The 24,920-nt window shown below is 39.8% G+C and overlaps 1 protein-coding gene and 1 long non-coding RNA gene across 2 annotated transcripts; both read right to left on the bottom strand.

The window, feature by feature from the left end:
* Positions 1-929: 929 nt before the first annotated feature.
* Positions 930-20,398, bottom strand: LOC118494742. The gene is made up of 3 exons (XR_004896914.1): positions 20,385-20,398; positions 15,817-15,818; positions 930-1,029 (listed from the first exon to the last, which is right to left on the bottom strand). It is a non-coding gene; the product is annotated as an uncharacterized LOC118494742 (long non-coding RNA).
* LOC116067303 (cocaine- and amphetamine-regulated transcript protein) lies at positions 1,230-2,854 on the bottom strand. Its single transcript, XM_031323720.2, has 3 exons — positions 2,579-2,854; positions 1,928-2,011; positions 1,230-1,826 (listed from the first exon to the last, which is right to left on the bottom strand). Exons 1-3 carry the CDS (start codon positions 2,768-2,770, stop codon positions 1,719-1,721), a joined length of 384 nt encoding a protein of 127 aa, XP_031179580.1. The 5' UTR covers positions 2,771-2,854; the 3' UTR covers positions 1,230-1,718.
* Positions 20,399-24,920: the final 4,522 nt, after the last annotated feature.

Raw genomic sequence — 24,920 nt, 5'->3', positions numbered from 1 at the left:
GGAGGAGAATTTTCTCAACACATAAAGGAACACGTCATCCTTCAGTTTATCACAAACATTCAACATTAACACATCTGGAGATACATTGTTTTCACCGGACAGGAAGGGGGTGAAAAAATGAAAAGGGGGTCATCTGAAAAGTTAAAGCTGTGAGATGTAGTGAAGGAGAAGTATAAAGTGTGCATAAAATGAAAAATACTCAAGTAAAGTACAACCTTAATTTTGTTGGCCTGCTTAAAGTACTTGAGTAATTCCACCACTGTGGAATGTGCCATGAATCAAATATAGGTTGTAATGTTAGTTTTAGGCCAGTCTGAATCTAAATACATGTGCTGCATTTTAATCTTCCTTCATGTACATGATGTGATCAACAGCCTGGAGCTGCTCCATCAGTGACCGGGAGGCTCAGTGTGACAGACTGAGATGTGACAGTCACTCTCTGGTTCCTAACTGCTTCCTCTGCAGCGGAAGAAGCCCCCCCCCCTCCTCTTGTTATTGACAATGGAGCAGCCTGGCAGCCCCCCTCAGACGTGTGACGTCACAGATCGCAGTCACATCCATGTCGTTGTTCAAATATTGACTGAGCTCCATAACATTATCTTCAAACAGAAAACATGCGCATCAGGGGCGGAGCGGAGAGGGGGGGGGGGTTGGCTTCTGGCGCTCCAGCCTCGAACGTTTTCTCAAAAGCCCAAAATCTTTTGGGGTTTTAAAATAACTTTAACTAGAATCTACTTACTTTAATCATTTCCCCTCCGTCTCTCTGACTGGATCGGCAAATCAATAGAGCAAAAGTTCTGTTACTGGGGAAACATCTCCATCCATTGCTATAAATATTTTGAATCATATTTCTGTATATCTGTATCTTTGTCCCAACCGCGGCAGATGGCCGCTCACCAAGAGCCTGGTGGGGGTGGGGGTGGGGGGTTCAGAATGATGAACACAGTTGGAGAACAAGAAGACACAAAACAGGATGTCGGCTCTACAGGATGATTCTTTTACTTCCTTGGCAACTGTTGTGTTTCTTTTCTCCCAAATGACGTACAGATTTTTAGACATTCTATTATCAAATGGCTTGAAAAATACAGAGCATTCCCCCTGGACCCCTCTGGTTTGGGCTGAGCCCCGAATGTTTCCTACGTCTGGCTCCGCCCCTGATGCGCATTACATAAGTGATTCCAAGCGCATTGGTCTGTGGTGTTTTCACATAAAAAAGAAGATGCGGTCACTCCACTGCTGTACAAAACAACAATGATGTTTATTCATAATAATATTTTCATGATTTTATACACAAACATTCATCCGAAACAAAATAGTTCAAGTTCAAAAGACAGTATAGAGTTTGGATTTGCCCAGATGAAGAATCACTATAGGTAATGTTCCCATAATATTGCTGTTAAGACTTTACAGTGTGTATGTGGTCCATTGTGGGTTACATCACAACAATAATCCTGTGGTTTTCCTACGGACATAAAGTGGTTCTGAATATTTAACTTCATGGTTCTTTATGGTATCCTCATCATCACGGTAATATCCTTGTGGTTTTGTGATATAATATAGTTTACTTTTAAAATATATCCTACTCTTTTTCGTAAGTTTTGGGCAGTCACCCCACCTGCTCCTCAGCTGTATCATAAAAAATATGACTATAATTACAAAGGAATCGAGTGATTTTCTTTAACTCCCCATCTCAATGCTACATTCAGATCCGGCGAGGCTCATAAGCACTTCAGCAGGAAAAAGTTGCAGAAAGCTCCCCGGGGACAGTCGCACATCTTGCCGATCCGAGCGCCTTTCCTCACGGCGCACTGCTCCCCGATATCACACTGAGGAGGAACCAGAGGATTGATTCATTTCTCCCTGTTGCGACATGCATCTATACAATACCAATCAATACAATGTTTTTTTTGTTTTTTTGAAAACATACCGTTGGGACTTGGCCAAATTTCTTTTCCCATAAAGGCAGTCGTTTAGCCTGCAGCTTTTCAAGAACTTCGTGGAGAGCTCCGAGCTGGACACGGATCAAAACAACAGTAAAGAAAAAAGTGCTCAATGCATGTGCCTTTGTTATTGTAGCAAGGGACATACTGTACAAATAGAATAAAGTGTCAAACAAGTAGCTGATTAACCGAAATGCAAAAGGAGTGTACAAATAAAATAAATAGCCTACTTTTGTTATAAAGCCTAATGCAATGTAGTTATAACAGTTGCATATTTTGTTTAAAATGACACAAATTAAATTACACAAAAGTCAAACGTCATTATCTGCACAGGACACATGTTTTATGACAAATAGAAATATAAATCTTAAATGCGTGCATTTCTGAATTGAGTTTGGTTTACTAAATGTAATGTGGTTAGAGACTTGAGTTAAGACTTGGTATCCACATTGACTAAAATAATCAACACAACATATATATATATATATATATATATATATATATATATATATATATATATATATTACAATTTGATAAAATAATAAAACTTGTTTTTTTTGTTGGTTTTTGCGAAAAGATCTAAAGTTGCATCGTGTTTTTAAATGCATGCCGCGCAGCAGAAGTGAAGTAAAGCTTACCAGCTGCTTCTCGCTGGTCAGGTTCGGACCTTTTGGGTAGAAGTCCCGCAGTGCTCTGGGGCTCAGCTCCTCTTCGGACTCGGTGTCCAACACTTGGGCTCCAGCGGTGCTGGAGAGCAGCAGCAGCGCGCAAAGGAGCGCGCCGCTGAGCATCCTGGAGGTGGTCTGCATGGTCCCAATGCGCGGCAGCATGTGCTCCTTTCCACGTCTCAGATAGCCTAGTCGCTCCCCCTCGCAACAACACCTTTTTATCTGACTCCTGCCATTTGCTCGCTCCACCTTATCCTTTGATTTTTTTTTTCTTTTTGTCATGCGTAAAAGCTGCCTTGGGTGAGTCATCCCGTAAAAGTTGCTGGGGAAAATATGCCTCAAAAAGTCAACAACAGCAACAGCAGCAATAACATAAAGTAATGGATTACTCGTTACTTGGATGGAGAATGGAGGGTTTAAAACGTATTTCTATGAAGTTGTGTATAATTCTAATGAGTTATATAGGCTATATGATCATATTTAGCCTATAAGCATTAAGACAATTAGGGAATTATATTTTGGTGTCTGCCATAAGATTGTTGTCATATATTCTTTAGTCAGAACAAACACTTGATTGAACATCTGTATTGGATTACAGCCTCAAGGAGCCGACTTTAAATAAGAGCAGTGATGTGTTTCAGTCACACAGCCAGTCTGAGAGCATTGCTTTGTTTAGTATTCCATGTAGATCAGCAGTAACTTGCAATGTATGACTTTGCCATTATAACCTCAAAATGGCATTTGCAGCCTCTGCTGCATTTAAACGTGGTGACTCATTCCGTCCTTTTATGCTGTAAATGATCAAGAAAAACCAAACAACGCTGGCGTTCAACCCCCATGTTATTCTGTCAAAGCAGCGATGAATCCCCCCCACCCATATAAAAAGTCAGGTTCATCCCTTTGAAAGTTGTTTCAGCTTTAAGAATTCACTTTTTATCTTTTGTGCAGGGACTGAGGGCCAAATGGACAAACTACTGTTTGATTACCAGCTGTGTTGTTAATCAAGTTGTGATTGGATGGGAAATGGTGATTTATTTTTTTAAACCACTGAAGTCATTTGTGTAGCAGGTCATCTCATTCGTAACACACAGGATATGAAGAATCACATTTTGTTGTTGTTTCACCTAACAAAATGTTGTTGTACATAAAGCCTCATGCTGAATGACTAAACAAGTATCTAATTGTGTGTGCTTGCATGTGTACTAAAACTCTAATAGCATCCTAATTAACCTGTAAATTAAAGGTATAATTGCTTTGAACTTCATATCAGAGATAAACAACCCTGCAAAGCAAACAGGTATAACTTTACACGTCTAATAATGAGTAACACTGCAACAGTTTACTGTGAAAAAGAAAAATATGTCTAACCCGATAAATACTTTCACTCTATGTTTATCTCACTAATCATGTACCCAGCAGCCACAATATGATATCATTTCACCTCTTATGCAACCACTTTATCAATGCAGAGGATGAGTGTTCACACACACAATATGGATGGACAAATGACTGCTGCTGTATAGATAGTGTATGCTTAATCCTGTGCTTGCGTTATCCCTGTTCACCGCATTGATCCTAATCAGAGCCGCCTGTTTCGGGTCCATCAGCAGAGACGGAGACGTAGGAGCAGGAAGCTTTGATTGTGTGCTCGAGGCTGCATGACTCATGTTTCTCCCTCCCCACTTTTAACGACTGTGACTCCAATTTATCATTTCATTCACAACAACCTGGCTATTTCATTCACAACCACGGCTTCATTAGTTTTTGTAACGATACCCATGAAAGTTTTGCAGGAGACACTTCCCTGCTCTGATTTGTTGCTCTGGTGGTTTTGGTGTAGAGTTCGTTGAGGACATTAGGTGATTTTGCTCCAAACTGCTCTCAGATTGCATGAATAACAACCTTTTAGGAAAACAGATTATATTTAGACTGGGCTGACTCAAAACTCTAATAAGTGTAATTTGAAATATAGTTTGGTCGACTTGGTCGTTAGACAAAAATCACAACAACCCTAGAATTACAAACCGGTTGAACAAACGGAGCATGTAAAAAAAAAATAGTTTTTTCAAATCTGTTTCTCCAGTTTGAAACCTGCAGTCACTGATTGTTTGGCCACTTGGGTGGCAGCACAACAAGCTGTAGCCATCTTAAATTTCTCCTGTTTTCCTTGTATCTGTTGCCTTTAGGGGCTATTATAGGAAAGCAAAACCTGTCATTTCATTGTTATGCAGATGATTTGCAAATTTATTTGCCTATGAAACCAAATGACAGTGTTGCACTAAGTTGCACTGCTTAGTTGTATTAAAGTGCCCAATATTATGCTCATTTTCAGGTTCATAATTGTATTTTGAGGTTGTACCAGAATAGGTTTACATGGTTTAATTTTCAAAAAACACAATATTTTTGTTGCACTGTACATTGTTGCAGCTCCTCTTTTCACCCTGTGTTCAGGTCTCTAATTTAGCTACAGAGTGAGACATCGCACTTCGGTACCATCTTTGTTGCAAATTGCACATGCGCAGTAGCTAGGTAAGATCACATAAGCTAGCTAGCTGTTTCTCTAACTTCAGTTAGTACGAGGCAGGATTAGCTGAGAGACTTCTTCTAAACGAGGGCGCACTTCCAACTTTGCGTGGAATACCTGCAGAACAGGGACATGGAAGTAGTTCTTTTGTAGATTATGTTGAACTTGTATGTGTTGTAGCAGTGTTTTGCCATTGAGAACGAGGGGACTAACCGCGGTTAGCGGTTACCCCCCTCGTTTCGGCTAGTGATGTAGAAAGGCCTGCAGATTTTGAACAGCTCACCCGGAGACTGAAGGCAGGTTATATACAGAAACCCGTATCTCACTCAAAACAGCATGGATGTTTTTTTTCCAAGTTTGTATGCGTGTGGAAGCACCAAAGACACAAAATAATACCCCAAATCCCAGTTTTTTTCATATTATGGGCACTTTAATGATATTAAGTTGCGGCTTTCACAAAACTTTCTTAACTTGAACGAAGCTAAAACTGAGTGTATCATCTTCAGTACTTCATGCATGCCAAACAGTCCAGCTTTGAGTTTGGGAGCACTGTCTTCATACTTTAAGCCAGCTGTCTAAAATTTGGGGGTTACTTTTGATTGCAACATGAAATCTGACAAGCATATCAGCAATGTTGTTAAAATTAGCTTTTTCCAGCTTTGTCTCCTAGCTAAAGTTAAGCCCTTCCTTAACAGGTATGATCTAGAAAAGGTGTTTCATGCTTTTTTAGTTCAAGGTTGGATTACTGTAATGCTCTTTATGTTGGTTTGAATCAAACCTCCATCTCACGACTTCAACTTGTGCAAAATGCTGCTGCTCTCTTTTTAACAAATACAGCTCGATGTGCACACATCACTCCCATTCTCTACACCCTACATTGGCTCCCTGTGCGTTTTAGAATTGATTTTAAGATTTTATTGTTTGTTTTCAAGGCCTTAAATGGCCTGGCCCCGGAGTATTTCTCTGAGATTTTAACCCTACGTGAGCACAACCGGTCATTGCGGTCTTCAAATCAACTGGTTTTAGAAGTCCCAAGGTCAAGGTATAAACGGTGGGGGGGTGATCAGGCTTTTGCAGTTGCTGCCCTGAGACTCTGGAACAAGTTACCCCCTGATATTACAGATGTAGCTCTTTTTAGATCCAAACTCAAAACCTATTTGTTTAGAATGGCTTTTAATACGTAGTAGTGGTGTGATAATTTCCCTCTCCTCCTGCTATTTCTATGTAACCTTTTCTGATTTGACTGTTTTTTGTGTTTCATTCTTTTTATTGTATGATATGTTGTTTTATTCTTGGTTTCTGATGTATCTTTGGATACCTGCTGGTTGCTGTAAAGTGCTATATAAATAAATGTTGATTGATTGTTGATTGAAATTGTTGTGCTAGGAATTTGAATTGTATTTATGAGAGTCACACCCGCTGGAGTCCGTTAGTCTGAAACAACTACATGCATGCAACAGTGAGGTCATTATTTTGTCATCTTACTTGCCCAATCCAAATAGTATTAGTATGTACATCTATGTCTGAATTGTATTTTAATGTATGTTTAGTTTTCGCACATCACATGACCTCTGACCATGTGATGTGTCATGGGTCACTGCAATCAAATACACCTGAAGAAGGCCAAATTGTAGACCGAAATGTTGTGTGACTTATTTGCAGTATTAAAGTATTTTTCCTGGACCATTAAGCTGTTGTGCAGACTTTACCTTCTTTAAACATTTACTTTTTCACTACATGGATGTGCACAACATTGTCTTTTTTGAGTCAGTGCAACAAGCTGTAACATTGACTTATTATCACCTTGTAAAGACGTTATGGCAAATGGGTTAACTAACAGTTCCCTGTTCACACATCGAGCAGACACAGAGCAACATTAGCATTCATTTGGAGTGGCGTTTCTCGTGTACTGATGAATCTAAGTCCAATATTTAGGCTACTCTCCTTTTAGCTCTGTTTTGGTCTCTACCAACTCCTGAGAAAAAAGATTGGGCTCTTTCTCCACTTTAATCTCAAGCTAGTCTCTAACTTTGTCTGTCTGGTGTTCGGTGCAAAGCAGTAGGATTTAATCCCGGGAAATGGGATTCCTGAAAGTACAAATCCATTCTATTTCTTTTTTTTTTTCTTCCCCAAGAAATATAAAAACGGAAAAAAAACAGAAAAGCTACCCCAGGATAGAAAATGTTACTGTAGTGTACACTGGGTTTATCTGAGTTTTATTCGCTTATAACAGCCATGAGATTAAACCAAAATACTGGTTTGTATAGTCACAGGGTGTACAAATAATGCCATGATCACCAGTCACGTTGGCTACTAACTAGCTATTCACATTGGTTTTGTTGATGGAAGTAACTGTGCTTTTCGGTGTTGCGCTAATCACTCCGCCCAAGTAGCACTGCTTCCACTTTCTCAGAATATAGTTCCCACTTAGTATACTTAGAAGATGGCTGTGTCTCATGTGACCTTATTATTTGTACACGCTGTGACTATACTCAAAACATGTAAATAGGAACATGTTGCCGTTATTTTGTCACTTATTCGGAGCAGTCGGCTAGTTGGAACCAGTTACCTGCATGATCTGTGCTAGGCTAAGCTAATGCTGGGGGCGTCAGACAGTGTTACAGCACGCACGGAGATGAGAAGGGTATGTATGGACTAATCTAACTCTGGGGGTTACAGTGAATAAGCTAAAGTCCCAATAAGTCGGCGTGTTCCTTTAAGTGTCATTCGGTTATTGTCATGACAAGTTAGGGTTAGAGTTAGGGTTAGGGTTCATGTGTTCATGACAGTGTCATGTCACCCTTATTTAGACACCTTCAGGTAAAGTGTTACCATTTTGTTTTTACCCATTGTTAATATTAAATATTGACTAGTGCAGCTTTAAAAAAAAACAAAAACTGGAAAAGACAGCTCTCCTTCTTTGCCACTAATTTACCATGATGTTTGGTTCTTCCATTTTTTAGCAAAAATGATTATAGCAAAGCTATTCCACCTTGAAAATCAGTGAGGACAGTTCTCAGAAACGTCCCCAGACACTCACATCTTTATGATAAATAATTGGACACCGTTCACCAAATAAAGGACATTGACTCTAACTGTCTGGATATCCTGGGGAAAAATGATTAATTCAATTTTTTTTATCAACATTCAGAAAGACACGTAGAGGAACAAGCGCCCTCTTTTACACCTTTGCAGAGTTTACAATTTTCTAACAATTTTCTAACAAAGAATTCACAATTTTTTTATCTACAGCCAATTTTAGAGTTTCCATTTACCTGGAGGAACAAAACAAAGCACATCCGAGAAACGTTTTGTGCTGGACCCCACAGGAGATACAGTATATTGGCAAAGAAAAATACAATTTGCTAAAGTTTCCATGTAACCTAACTTGCATTAACCCAGAAGAAACCAATGCAGGCACAGAAATACTATGAAACCTCCACACAGAAAGGCCCAGGACAGAAGATTCAAATATATTATATAAGATTAAAGGAGCTGTAGGTAGGATTGTGAAGATCTAGGACTTAGCCAAAACATTTGAACATCAACAACTAGGGATGTCCCGATCAGGTTTTTTTGCCCTCGAGTCCGAGTCCGAGTCATTTGATTTTGAGTATCTACCGATACCGAGTCCCGATCCGATACTTCTATAATAATTCAACTTTATAATACCTCCAGACCGCAGACATACTCGCGCTTTCCGCTTCAAGCTGCTTCCGTGTTCTACTTTGCCGGCATTTAACCAATAGCGTCTCTGCAACAAAGTGATGTCATGCTGCACGCGTTGCTATTTCTGGAGTCAAAAGGGTCTAACTCTGTGCCACCGCATAACTATAGATGTGTTAAAAAATAATGACAATATATATACATATATATCCGAGTCCTGATCGGGAGGTAACGTCCAATTCCGATCGAGTCTGAAACCACGTGATCGGGCCCGATTTCCGATCACGTGATCGGATCTGGACATCCCTATCAACAACTTCTCAGTCCCTCCACCCTTTCTGCTAAAGCCCAAAACGGTCTCCTAAGCCCCTCCCCCCACAAGGGAGAATGAATGTGTGTGCATGAGCAGTGATTGACACGCAGTTAGACACCCCCCCTCTGACCCTGATTGGTGCATCTGAACAGGGAGCTGTGGATTTCTGCAAATCACACTACAGGCTGTAGATGGTGCCAGAGGAGCTGGATGTTTTTTTTTTTTAAATGACCTGCTTCATGTAGTTCTACTGGAACATAGGGTCAGTTTCAGCAAATACGACAGAAAGTTAGTTTTATAAGTCTTACCTACTGCACCTTTAATTATGCCCTCTGTGAGAGAAACAACCAAGAGACAGCAGAGTATCAACTTCAAGTTGTAAATGCTTCCATGCAGATGGAGCCGCATATCTGATACAGACTTTCCAAGTTCCTGTTTACTGGTTAAAGCCACCCTGCTGACCCTTTACTAACAGTGTTGAAAAATACATCCAAAAGATGTGGAGGATGTGAAAGATGTCCACATGTAAAACTACTGTGATCTGGCCATTTGCATCAAAATAATAAAGCTCAAATATCCGCAAAAGATAAAACTTCATTGACAGCAACTAACTTAAAGCTACATTGTGTAAGAATTTCTCAGATCTAGAGGTGAAATTGTAGCCTGACTGTTCTAGCCACTTATACAATATTAACTTTGGTCTTGTTGCTTTGCCTGTTGCGTTGTCGTTTTAATTCTCTTTTTCACTTCCCTGGTGAGTAATCTCTCCCTGGCATTCATCACGGTGCCACTGAGTGTAAAAGGGCGAAAGACAGAGGTATGTCCCTCTTTGGCTAATGTATTTTAAAGATGGAGGCGCAACATGGCGGCCGTCATTCGAGCGACTCGCTGGTATGTATTCTGAATGATTCTAAATGGCAGATTCTACGCTTACGAGAATACTTTGATTAGTTGGTGGAAGTAATTACACATGAATGAGCACATATTTGTGAAAGAACAAAGGGGTTTTTGCTAAGAATCAACTAAAGAAATTAGACAATGTAGGTTTAAACAAATAATCATTTATAACCCCTGATAGTTGAATTTGTTGGCTTTTACCCACTTGGGTATTCCGTGTGTCTCTGTGAGGATCCAGATTCAGTTATCTCCTGACAGCAGGTGTAGCCCACCTGTTGCTCTGCTGATAGAGAAGAATGTACTGTTGACAGCAAACAGCAGGAAGGAAAAACAGCAATAACAGATGTGTTGGGTATATGTGACGTGACACGGAGCTGAGGAGGCGGCTTCAGAACAACAAAGTCGCATATCATTTTGAACGTTTTTTGCTCTGCACTTACTCATAATTTTGATGGAACCTGGAAATATCTTCCCAGATCCATCTTCTTCATATACTATGTGGTAGCACTCTATTAACTGTCATTATTTTTTCTCAGTAGTGTAATTTTACTGTTTATTTTTGTCTATGCACATGCAACATCTAAAAGTTGCCGGTAGTTTGACGTTGAGTAATTTTTCCTGCAGAAGACTGCTCCCAGAGGATATCTCTATAGTTCATGGACATATCAGATGCATGGATATGCTGTAAATTAAACTACTAACAAAGAATGTAGTAACTAAATCTGCCAATGTGTCAAAACACACTGTATATGCTGTATGTGTTGATCTTACACCTGTTGGATTGGATTGTGACTTCACTTTGTTGCAGATTGACTGTGTTTGGTAGATAATAATAAAAATAATAATAATAATTTTACTCAACATGCATTAGAAGCACTGCGATTTCATTGTATACCTGATGTGCAATGACAATAATGATTCTTATCTTAACTTATGTTTTTGTTCTCAATGGGAGACCAATAAAGTTTATCTGTATCACTGTCTAATAACTAATAAGGCACCCTTTATAAAGGGTTTATAAACTAATGGCTCTATTATAAACTAAAGCTTTATAGATCAGTTAAAAGTTAAGTCTATATCCACAACGTTCCACTTCCGGGATTGTTCAGGTGCATCTCTGCAGGGTAAATCCAGACAGCTAGCTAGACTATCTGTCCAATCTGAGTTTTCTGTCGCACGACTAAAACAACTTTTAAACGTACACGTTCCACCAAAACAAGTTCCTTCCCGGGGCTCTTTCGCAAAGGCACCTTGGCCCTTTCCGAACATTAAGCACCGCCCAAGGCGATTGTGATTGGTTTAAAGAAATGCCAATAAACCAGAGCACGTTTTTCTCCCATCCCAGAATGCTGTGTGGAGTAGCCAGACCCTCCTCCGCAGCGCTGTTGAGGAAGGTCTGGCAAAGCGAGACTAGTTGTAAGATAATAATAAGAGTATATGTTTTGGCTTAGAAGGGATATTCCCTGAATGAAGGGAGATTCCCTTTGGCTGTTGTTTATTCTTTCTATTTGGTAACAAAGCAGTAATACATGTTGGTAATCATTAATACATGCTTATTAATAAGTTGTTAATTAATGAATTTTGCTCCGGAGCCTCTGAAAGCACTTTAAAACAAAAGCAAGTAAAGGCAAGGCTGCAAGTTGAAATGTGTTTTAATGATAACAATACATTTATTTATCATGTAAATACATATAACTTGTATTGTCAGCGACTTGATCCCGTTTTAGACGTTCAACCATAGACCTTTGCATGGGCCCCCCCTCTCACCAAGCCTGGGCCGTGGTCATCTGTACCCTTTGACTCCTCTTGTTTGTTGTAAAAGACCCTGAGGCAAATCTGTGATTTTGGGTCATGCAAATAAAATGGACTTGACCTGATCAACCTCACAGAATTCCGTGACATGAACACGGCCCCTTAACTCAAAATCTGTGGCAGTTTCATTGAATTACCGAAAATACCGTGATGGGCCCACAGAAGAATTCCATGAAATGAACACGGCCCCTTAAGTTAAGGAAAAGGTCGTGGGTGGGCGGGACAACAACGGGACGGTTGGGTTTAGGAAAAGAATAACAGGACGATTAGGTTCAGAAAAAGAACGGGACGGTTGGGTTTAGTGAAAGAATAACGGGGCGATTAGGTTCAGAAAAAGAACGGGACGGTTGGGTTTAGTGAAAGAATAACGGGACGATTAGGTTCAGAAAAAGAACGGGACGGTTGGGTTTAGTGAAAGAATAACGGGACGATTAGGTTCAGAAAAAGAACGGGACGGTTGGGTTTAGTGAAAGAATAATGGGACGATTAGGTTCAGAAAAAGAACGGGACGGTTGGGTTTAGTGAAAGAATAACGGGACGATTAGGTTCAGAAAAGGAACGGGACGGTTGGGTTTAGTGAAAGAATAATGGGACGATTAGGTTCAGAAAAAGAACGGGACGGTTGGGTTTAGTGAAAGAATAACGGGACGATTAGGTTCAGAAAAAGAACGGGACGGTTGGGTTTAGTGAAAGAATAACGGGACGATTAGGTTCAGAAAAAGAACGGGACGGTTGGGTTTAGTGAAAGAAGAAAGCAACGGTTGGATTTAGGAAACGTGACACGTGGGACACAAGCCCCAGGCTCCATGGTGAAAGTCCTGTGTTGTTTGACCCATCCACCACTCCAACCAACCTCCCTATGCGGATTTTCGGGCTTTCATGCTACTCGCTACCATAGTCGCTCCTAATGCTACGTCATCTTCTCATTGACTTTACGTTGGCATTGTTTTCCGTGGTGGCCACACAGAATTTTCCCATGTTCCGTGCCACCACCACATAATGCGCTGTTAACAGTTCGTGATCATTTCACGGAATTCTGTGAGACCAGACTGCCTGATCCAAGCATCATTGTTGTTAGACTCTTATATTTGCACTCTTCCTGCTTTGTATTGCAACTGCTGCACAGCAACTTATCTCGGGATAAATGAAGTGTCATCTTATCTTTATCCTTTGCTTTTTAATCTTCCACAGCATGGTATCAAAATCCATCATGGTAAAAAAAATGATCTGTTCTGTTATGTAAGATACAGATGGGAGACTAATTAAAAAAGAAAAAAAACATTAAGTTTCTTAGTAAGTCTCCAGAACAGCTTCAAAGATCCTTGTCATATCTTCTCAAAGTGTCTGAACTCTACTGGAGAACGGAACAGCATTCTTCCAAAATATTCCTTCTTTTGGTGTTTTGATGTTGGCGGTGGAAAGTGCTGTCTTAGCCACTCCAAAATCTCCCACAGGAGTAGGTTTGGAGCTGGGGAATGTGAAGACCAAAGCATATGATTCACATCATTTTCATACTGAGCGAACCAATGCAGTGATCCGCTGTGTGTCCTCTATGGAATCGACTGCACTCACTTATTCAGGATTTTCCTTCAATTTGTCTGTGGTTTCCCCATCAGGTTAATCAGCTTAAACGCTGCCCTGTGTCACCCTGCCCGCTAATGAGTTCTTTTTTACCCGATATCTCCAATAGCTATTAGTTCAAGAGGCATCTAATCAAGGTGTGTGTATACGTGTGAGTCTCTGTGTGTGTATTAGTTATGTGCATGCTTCTGGAGTTCTCATTTCCTCTTCTTTTTTATCTTTTCAAATGTTGGGTTTTTCCCCCAGCCTGGTCCATGATGGCACTCTGCCCCTTTTCTCTGGTGGTATCAGAAAAAAACCTCATATCATGGTCTCTTATCTCCAAAATGTTTCCAAAGTTAAAAATAGCCTGCTTGCTTTCGGCTTGACTGCCGCGCTTTTTCCCACCCGCATGTCCAAAAGATTTATCCAATCATGCCATGTAACATAAGTGAGAGTAGGTGGTGTTATGAGAGTCGTCATTTGCTCAGGTAAAGGTAATAGAATGAGGATTATGGTCCAGCTGATTTCCTTCCTTATAGTAATAGATTGTGATTATATAATATATTTTCTTCTGTTAAGGTACAGCTAGGGCTGCAACTAAGTCGTTATTTTTATTGTTGATTAATCTGTAGATTATTTTCTTGGTAATTCGATTAGTTGTTTGGTCTATAAAATGCCAGAAATGTCTTGTTTTGTCCACAGCTCAAATATATTCCGTTTATTGTCAGAGGAGTGACGAAATTAGAAAATATTCACATTTAAGAAGTTGGAATCAGAACACTACACTTTGCACTAACCTCCATCCTGGGCTATACATCTGCCTACTGCACTTAATACATATTTTATCCCATTCGGCCTCCTTTTTCTATGCTAAACAGCTATTTTGTATATATTTGTTTCTCTTTCGGTATTTATTGTTTATTCTTTTTAATGTTCAATATGTTTGTTTGTGTATGCACCAAATACCAAGGCAAAGTCCACGTAAGTGTCACTTACTTTGCTGTTTTTTTTATTCAGAGTTTTCTGATTCTAAAAAATTACCGACTAATCGATTTTTACAAATAGTTGGCGACTAATTCAATAGTTGACAACTTATCAATTAATCGATTCATCTTTGCATCTCTAGTTGCAACAGTACATCTCTGGAGCATAATTACTCCCCGGTCTACATCTGTATTGTTTTTATGAGAAGCAGTTTGAGATCTCGTTTGGGTAAATTAGGAGTTTTACATCAAGGGAAGAGAGCAGTAAAGAAAAGAGAGGGCAGACTGACAGGGGGGGGGGGGGGGATCTCCTTTCAGTGGCAGTGAGGCATCTATCTGCACAGCCTGGCCTTAATTACACACAAACACCAATACGACTGCTGCTGAGCTGTCTTGTTAGCAAAGAGCATGTCCTTTCCGGAAAACACCTCAAATGGAGAGTTGAGGCGGACGGAAGGAAGGAAGATGAGGAGATATAAGAGGATTACGTCAGAGCTATTCTGTATCTCTCTCTCTCTCTCTCTCTCTCTCTCTCTCTCTCACACACACACACAGAAACCCAAGTATGTCTTCTTCAGTGCTGGTTTTTGATTGGTCATTAGATGGCGTACCAGTTGGCTCCGGCAGCGAAGAACCATCAGGGTCGGGTGTTAATTCCTGTGGTGACTCATCAATAATTGCTGTATCTCGAGTCTCAAGTCATCTGTGTGGAATAAGACCATGATTAATGAGCATCATTACTGTACTGCTGAGATATAAAGCCATGTCTTTAAAACACGACCCTGCTCTCTGAATTCGAATCCACAGGTGGCTGTCGCATCTAATTTAATGACTGAGTGAGTCATCGATGTAACTGTCGTCGGTGTGGAGCGCTTTCATGGGATCTTCCTCCGTCTCAAACTGCACAACATACTGTGTGCCACATTCATTAAGTTAAACATCCCCTCCTCTTTTCATATGTTTACATCCCCTACAATGTCTGATAAAGACTATACTGGCTCGTATCTGTGCAAAGTTTGTAACTAGAGATGATTCACATTTCTCTCCTGAAGAGGGAGATGTCTGGGCACTTGCCTAACATCTGAGATTCAAACATAACCTGGGCAAGCTACATTACGTACAGTATATCACAGATTGGAAATCAAATTGTTGTCTAATATGCAAAAGTCAGAAAAAAATCATGAAACATTCAGCGCAGAGCGGACTGTCAGTGAGTGTGTAGTCTATATTCTTGACGTTCCACTTCTGGGATTGATCTGTTGCCGCCGGAAAATTTGCTTAACTTTTAAACGTACACATGTTCCACCAAAACAAGTTCCTTCCGAGCCTATTTATTACGTTTTTGTGGGCATGTCATGTTGGACAAAATATTAATCATCGCGTATAGTATTTTTACGTACTTTAAAATGTGTCTGTAGGGGGTCTTTAAATGAATTCTTCTTCAGAAAACTTCTCCCAGAGGACATCTCTATAGTACATGGACATATCAGGTGCATGGACATACTGTAACATAAACTCTTCACAAAGCATTTACTATTATCATTTTAGGCTGCATGTGTTAGAACACACTGTAAATGCTGTATGTGTTGATCTTACACCTGTTGGTTAGTGATTTCACTTTGTTGCAGTTTGACTGTGTTTGGTAGATGATGTAATAATTTCACTCAACATGCATAATGTTTTTCTGCTCAATTTTGCTGCTTTATAGATTAGTTATAAGACATTAATAAGAATATGTTTTGGCTTATGAGATGTGAGATTCCATTTGGCTGATATTTATTCTTTCCAAGGGTGTAACTTTGGGTTCAACATTGAAATTTAGAGCGTCAAACACTTCATTTTCTGCATTCTGGGAAATTTTTCTGCAACAATTTGTGCCTTTTCTGCATCGATTTATAGCACATATGTCTTTATTTATGTAAAGGAAATTATAATAGTTTTATTTTATTTTTTATTTTTTATTTGGGGCGGTTGCACTGTCCCGTTTTGATTATTGATTATTGTAAATTACACCTATGATTCTTTCTATTTAGTGACAAAGCTGGTATACCTGTTTGTAATCCATTTAAACATGCTTGTTAATATGTTGTTAAAGAATCGATTTAAGTCCAGAGTCTCTGCAGCCATTTTCCAGCAGGTGAGGATCAAATTAATCAAAAGGATTTTTCACAACTGTGCAACCAAAATGTTTTCTTCCTAACAGCTAATAACTGATCTACAAAGCACTCATACATTATTTACTGACAAAGCCATTAGCTACAACTTATAAACTTATTAGAACGTGGTACCAGTTTGTCTTTTCTTATCTTTTAAACAAGGCAAAGCAAGTTTATTTCATACACAAAGGCAATTAAAAGTGCTTAACATAAACCATAAAAGCATAAACATATTAAACAAATAAAACAGAAAATAAGACAATTTATAAAAGAAAGAATTAATAGCATGATTTAAAGAAAAAAAACAAGACTCAGTGTACAACTTTGAGCGAGCTGCCTGTAAGGTTGATGATGATTATTGCAGATAAATCAGAGCCTTCAAGGGTCAATGAGCTGTACGTCCAGGTGTAATTAAGGTGTGTTTAACTCAGCAGGAGGCAGCTCCTCTGTTCACACCATGCCCAGAATTATCTGACTGATTTACTGATTGATTTTCTGTATCAATGACCTTAAAGAGTTATCAAATTATTAAATTATCATTATCAAATCAGACCCGAGTGAAAGGCAGTGAAAGGCAAGGCAAGGCAAGGCAAGGCAGCTTTATTTAGCACATTTCAGCAACAGGGCAATTCAAAGTGCTTTACATAAAACATTACAGAGCAGTTAAAAACAATAGCAAATACATATAAAAACAGAAAATACAAGATTTTATGACGCTAGTATGGGACAATGTATAAGCCGTTGCCATGTACACGTAATCCACCAAAAATCCTTGCCGTTCCCAGAACGGCCAGTTAGATTAGATTAGATTAAACTTTTTGCGCAGAGTACAAGTACAAAGACAACGAAATGCAGTTTGCATCCAACCAGAAGTGCAAAAAGAGCAGAAAAGTACAATGCAATATACGAAGTATACAGTAGACAGGTATAGACAGGTGGTGCATAGACAGGACAAGAAATATAGTGCAGTGTAGACAATAGTATACAGTTGGTTTACAGTCACAGTCACACTGGACTTTTTAATTCTCATTATATGCTTACATCGATTGTCATACAGTTCCAATTTTCAACAATGTAACTTCAATAACAAAACAGATATAAAAACAGATAAAATACGATAATAAAAGTTACAGTGCCGTATAAGAGGTGAACAATTATTTAAAGAAAGGCAACATCAAAAAGAAAGGTCTTCAGCCTTGATTTAAAAGAACCGAGAGTTGCGGCAGACCTGCAGTTTTCTGGGAGTTTGTTCCAGATATGTGGAGCATAAAAACTAAATGCTGCTTCCCCCTGTTTAGTTCTGACTCTGGGGACAACAAGCAGACCTGTCCCAGACGACCTGAGAGGTCTGGGTGGTTCATAGTGTAGTAGCAGATCAGAAATCTATTTTGGCCCTAAACCGTTTAGTGATTTATAAACCAGCAAAAGTATTTTGAAATCAATTCTTTGAGGGACAGGAAGCCAGTGTAAAGAACGAATCAGGCTTCTAACGTCCTATAGTCCAAACAGTGCGGGTCATTCTAAAATGAAATCCTAATTTTAGATTTCATAACATGCCCGAACAACTTTTCTGACCTCTTTCATTTCCTCACTTTTTCTTTATTTGCTCTCAACCAGCTTTGCAGAAACCCCCCCGGCACAATTTAGGCGCTCAAGCAGCTGCTGATTGCCTCCTGTCACAATGAATCCCTTCACTTGATCTGTCACATATATACTTTTCCCTTCTCTACACCCTCTTTAAACTCTCCTGGTTTATTCAACACAATCTGCATCATTAACACGCAGAGAGAAACAAAAAAAAGCATCAAACCTGTGTGGGTGGAAGAGATGATTAATACAAAATCCTGTCAGTTCCTACCATTACATTCTAATGCTAAGCCCCTTAAAGGCTGCCCAGTACTCTGAAAACACAAGATATTTCCAGCGTGGGCTGCAGAAGTCCGTTTTTAAACTGTCTGTCATGATGCAGAACATTTCAAGCGTGTTAAAGGGATGATGAAGCAGCTTTGATCTTCCCTCACTGGGCTTAATATTTCAACTTTTATGAACTGAGAGAAAAGAATATTAAAGAGCAGACTATCAAAGAAGCGGAATAATAATGGCATTGCTTTGAATAATAACGTATTCATGAGGAGAAGTACCTTACTCCGCCCTTTTCCTTTTGAACCCCCGGGACAAAAGGCGCAGCTCTGAGTTCACTGGATCGGTAAATAACATACACTTGGACAAGTTCACTCTGTCAGCCAGCCCGGCGTCCTTCAGAGGCACTCTTGTGCGTCACTGTGAAGTAATTAAGGGTTGTGGGTTCGGGACTTTTCTGCTTCTGTCTGCCTACACTGCTTACATTTGTCCTTAAATAATGCACGCTGTTCTCGCTTCTGTAATTGCAGTGTAGAGAAACAGTTTGGTGACAGTTTTTGCAGCAATGATAAGAATTTCTCTCATCTCTGCTGCTTCTCTGCACGTGTGTGTGTGTGTGTGTGTGTGTGTGTGTGTGTGTGTGTGTGTGTGTGTGTGTGTGTGTGTGTGTGTGTGTGTGTTTCCAGGAATGCAAAGACATGTGCTGAAAACACACTTATGCACAAATACACAAGGGCACACCAACAGAAACACACACACGCACACACACACACACACACACAGACACAGACACAGACACAGACACACACACACACACACACACACACACACACACACACAGACACAGACACACACACACACACACACACACACACACACACACACACACATAATATTGCTTAACAGATCACACTGGCATTAGAAGGTTTTGGAGTTTGTCTTTGATAAATAATATGATATTAATTTTTCTATATGATTTTTGTTGTTGCATTTATCTCTATGATGGAACCAACAAGTCCTCCAAACCCACCAACAATTTAGGTAGTTTATTCCTACCCTCTAATACGACCCACACGAGCGTTTTCTCTCCTCATATCTAAAGAGAGAATGTAATGGTCACGGTTTGAGACACGTTAACGTTGTGAAACTGTCACTGTTTGGTTAGGTTCAGGCACAAAGACTATTTGGTTACCAAAACTAATTAGTGAAGTTTAGAAAAAGATTGTGGTTTTGGTTCAAATCAGATGTTCACTTCCGGTTATACACGTGATGCAGAACGTGACGTAGCTCAGTTTCTGTAAAGTTAAAAAAAAAAGAAAAACTTGCTGTTTACTTTAATTTATGAACAGGACACGAACCCTGGTCTCCTGACTCATCCACCACCCAAAACCTGCCTCCTTATGAGGATTTTGGCACTTTTATACTTTGTCTCCTTAATTCTGCTGTCAGGCTTTATCCTGGAAATGTTCTTCCGTTGATCCAAGCTTGTAACCGACTAGTATGTATGTTTTGATACTAGCCACACAAAGTGACATCAGCCCCTTTAGCTGATTCAGGATTAGTGTCAACCTGCACACAGTATTGTTGGACAAGGGGCACAATTAGTTTCATGTTACATAACAAACTGATGAACTATTACATCTTTGTAGTATCTTACATACTACTGGGACTTAAATCAATTGCAATCTGAAGTTTCTGTCTTTGTCAGAGGGAGATACAAAGCCATTGATTGCCGCTTAAGACAGGGAGAGAAGAGAAAAAAATCAATAATGTCTGAACTATTCCAGGCTTTTCACAGCCGTAACGTGGCAACTCGAAGTGACAAGGGAGGTCACATGGAAGAAAAGATCCAAACAGGCTGGGAGACTGAATGTCTTCACCAGGCTTCATTTTGATAAGGAGGTTGTCATTTTCAAACATTTTCTCAAATACAGTTTTTTACAATCACTTTGGCACTTTGGTCTATTCATTTCATTACAATGATCGAACTATCAATTGATACTGCTCAAAATGATCGGTAACTGTTACATTACTCTTAATGCATAGTTGTATGGAAACAGACAAACAATATTCCATGTTTAGATCATGAAAGTTTCAAGATAACGAGATTCATTGTCACCAATTAGTGTGGAGCATGAACCAATTAGACTACATTATCTATGGATGTAATATTTCATCATCCTTCTTTACTGTAATGTACTACTGTTTACCAGACACTGTTTCTATGGTCCCATGTACTACCTTTACTGTAATGTACTACTGTTTATCAGACACTGTTTCTATGGTCCCATGTACTACCTTTACTGTAATGTACTACTGTTTATCAGACAATGTTTCTATGGTCCCATGTTCCACCTTTGAGACTATTTACTGTATTGACAGTACTGCACTGTATGGATGCAGGCCCTTGGAATTGCTTGTCCAATTCTGCCAACTTGTTACTGATGATTGAGGTATATCATTTATATATACTTTATATATAAAGTACTGCATATATATGTCAAACTTTTTTTCCTCAAGTTAACTGATGAGAAAAGTTATAGACTCTCCTGAGCTTTTGAGCCCAAGTTAGATGTTTTTAATATGACAAAAGTTCCCCTCTTCAAACTGTAATCTCAGCTCAGGAAACATGTAAAACAAAATATGCTGACGCTCACTTCTGACTCCTAATGATGGAAACACAGACTTTGCAAGTAGTTCACTTTTCTACTCATGCTTTTAGCTTGTTCCTCATTCTAAATGGCTCTCTGAAAGGTACTTTTGTTGATCCTGAGAGGTTTAACCGCTGAAAAAAAACCTGCTAACATGGATTCATCATCATGTTACCTCAGAGAAGGGCAGGGTGGAAAAAGCCTGGGGATCAGTGCTCCAGAAAACTCTTCACATTTCCTCCTCCCAGGTACCCGAAATGTCTGGGTAGCTGAACAAGCTCTATGATGCACCACAGTTAGCCCATATACACTGATCCATTTCTTGGTGCAAGGTCTGAACCAAAGCTATTTGGAGCTCAAATCATCTACGGTCTGCAAACTAAAACCTATTCAAATGTGCCAGCCATAAAGAGACCAGTGCCATAAAAATGTATTTTTATTAATCTGACGAAATGTGGTATAGGTCATTGATTTCAGTGTTCAGCAGAAAACGATCACATGATTTGGTTCAACAGTCCGATGTTCTTTTGTGCTTTTGTTTCGTTTTCTTTCTCCTTAATGCAGCATCCTTTTTTATGGGACAACACGTCAATGTTTTATTACATTTAGTAAATGTGAAATGAAAAACAAAACTGGCAGCGATCTTTGGTATAATGTCAGTTCACACTCAGTCCTCCGGTACCATAACATCTCCAAGAGTGCCGACCATCAGCTGCAATCAGGCCAATGGCGTGCTTTGGTTTTCGATCCACACAGACTGTCACCAAAGGTAAGAAACATTTAGGTTTACTGCCTTCATGGACTGAAAATTGAACAAAGGAAAAAATAGTATGATGAATGAACCTGCATGGCCCACTGACTCCAGCCAAACTTTAAATTAGCTAAATAGCTAACACTTCCTGTCAGGCTGTAGCCTGGTCCTACCAGACTCTCGTACATTTCATTTGTACAGAGAGTCTGGCCTCTCTCCATTGACAAGTCTTCCTTGAAGGCGGGTACTCTGTTGAAGTTTAAAACTATTGGATCTGCCCAGAGCTGTTTTGGATCTTAAAAACGATGACGACCTCAACGTCATCGTTCTCAGCCACTCCCTCTGTTCGCTGATTGGACCGGTAAAGATTTGACCAGAGAAAACCCAAGAATATACCGCAAACCCAGACGTAGTACTGAACAGTCCCTCCAGGATTTCGCAGCCTTTTTTTGAGATCATTGCGGCCCAAAATGCCTGATTTCGCGGGAGCTTTTGTAAAAAATTGCGATAAAAGTTGTGATGTCTTTTGTATGTTTGTTGCAATGAAGTTGCGGGAGACTGAAAGTTGCAAAAAAAAAGTTGCAATTTGTTTTTTTGTATAGTTCTTCAAAAATCAAAAGGAAACTTGTTTTGGGGAGAATAAAACGACTCTGAGTTTTCCTAGTAACCTTACCAAAATGGCTCATGATGCTGCAAATGTTGGTATAATATGAAAATGGTTTTGGATTGGAATGGATTGAAACGGCAGCAACTTCAGCGACTTTTAAATCGTTACAGCATACATTGATGTTAAAATGTATAGAGGTTGGCAGGACGGTCTGAAATGTTTTGCACGGTCTTTCGCTGTACGTTTTGTTGGTAAATGTGAGATGTTCGAGTCACACACGTCTCGTCTTCATATCACAAACAAGAAAATGATCAACCCGTTCTCACTCCCGCTTGGTCATTGGCTCTTTGAGTGCACGTGGGACTGCTGGGATTGGTTGAAGTCGCGGGAAACTTCAGGTTATTGGTCAAATTTGCGGAAAAATTGCGGTGATTGGTCAAAATTGCGACTCGCACCAAATTCGCGGTGATTGGTTGAATTTGCGTGAATTGGCACGATCGCGACATCGCGAAATCCTGGAGGGACTGACTGAAGGAAAATGACAATTGAGCGGAAGTACGTAGGAGGGCTGACATACAAAAGACATCACAACTTTTATCGCAATTTCTTACAAAAGCTCCCGCGAAATCAGGCATTTTGGGCCGCAACGATCTAAAAAAAAGGCCGCGAAATCCTGGAGGGACTGTTCAGTACTACGTCTGGGTTTGCGGTATATTCTTGGGTTTTCTCTGGTCAAATCTTTACCGGTCCAATCAGCGAACAGAGGGAGTGGCTGAGAACGATGACGTTGAGGTCGTGCGCTAGTTTGAGTTGTAGTTCCGTAATGGCGGCGGAGAAAGATGGGAGCGAAGCCATTCGGTCCATTGTGGCAAACGTATAGAGGTTGGCAGGACGGTCTGAAATGTTTTGCACGGTCTTTCGCTGTACGTTTTGTTGGTAAATGTGGGATGTTCGAGTCACACACGTCTCGTCTTCACATCACAAACAAGAAAATGATCAACCCGTTCTCACTCCCGCTTGGTCATTGGCTCTTTGAGTGCACGTGGGACTGCTGGGATTGGTTGAAGTCGCGGGAAACTTCAGGTTAGCCAGGCTAGCAAGGCTGTACATCATCCCCCAAATCCTACATATAGGCTATCTGGTCAGTCCACATATGTTTGTGTACTTTTGTTCTGGGGTTGTTTGTGATGGTTTGGACCTCTTAGTTTCCATGAAAGGAAATATTAATGCTACAGCATACAATGGATTTTAGACAACAGTGTTCTTCCAACTTTGTGGCAACAGTTTATTCCAACATGCCTCTGTGCACAAAGCCAGCTCCATAAATAAATAGTTTTCCCAGTTTGCTGCAGGGGCCAGGGATCGAACCAGCGACCTTCCGACCCACCCATTCAACCACCTGAGACACAACAGCCCATGTTCATAGCTGTATCTGTCCGAGTCCAATTAAACCTCATACAGGACTTATGTTGGATACTGTGTTACATAATTATTGATTTTAATTAATTGAATAATTCACTACAAAACCAATCCAAGGCAGGTGATGTGCCAACCCACTAAACATCTGATAGGACGGCTTTCCATTTTTCCCATAAATCATCTAACATTAGCTGTGATGTTTTTATTATTTTCCTCCTATCATTTACAGTGACACATAAAAACAGAAAAAGTTGCTGTCCAACAAGCATCCAAAACTAATTAGAGTTCCTTAATAATGAATGGTAGAGAGCAGCTGTTATTAGAGTTGTTGTAATGACTCACATTAGTCACTGTGGTTTACTCTCTTTGCTGGTGGATCACAGTAATGTCTTTCTGTTTGACTGTCAAACTAGAGTAATGTCTCGGTTGGGGGAAATTACTCCAGGCCCAAAGGTCAGAAGTGACCAGCTTTAATCCCCTGTTCTTCACTAATAAAATATCATTCATGTCAGAATGCTTCTCCTGGAACAACATGAGAAGACACACAGAACAAAGAAAGATGAGATGAAACACTTGTAAAACACATACTGTAGCTGCACAATCAAACTCTTAACATTTCAACTGACATGTTAAGTGATGATGAACGCCGCTTTTCATATGAGAAATGCTTTTGTGAAATGTCAACGTGCCAGTACTTTACTTTTGGGAACAGATTTGGCGCTTTTGCTTTTATGTAATGACTGTTTTCATAGTAACTAACACATCATATGACATTAAAGAAAAGCTTAACGTTGGCATTTATCAAAATTGCGCACTTTAAAAACCTCTTTCTTCTCACCAGTCATCACATATGTACAACTTTTGGTTTTTAGATCTTTTAGATAGTTAGAACCGCTAAGGATCAAAGTTCATTCTTGACCTTGGAACCACTAATTGAGAAACTTGTCACTATAGTACAATATCTATTTTGTCCATATTTTCTCAATTTCAAACTGTTTCTTCCTCCTCAACTGGTTGATATCATCAAAAAAGTAAAAAATACAGTATGATCAGTGCAAACATGCAGAAATGTCCATATCCTGAATATTTACATAGATTAAAGTCAAATCC

This window comes from Sander lucioperca, chromosome 3, assembly GCF_008315115.2.
Source record: "Sander lucioperca isolate FBNREF2018 chromosome 3, SLUC_FBN_1.2, whole genome shotgun sequence".
In the NCBI taxonomy this organism is placed as follows: domain Eukaryota; kingdom Metazoa; phylum Chordata; class Actinopteri; order Perciformes; family Percidae; genus Sander; species Sander lucioperca.
The sequence above is the reverse complement of the archived record's forward strand: the minus strand, read 5'-3'. Positions and strand labels throughout refer to the sequence as shown.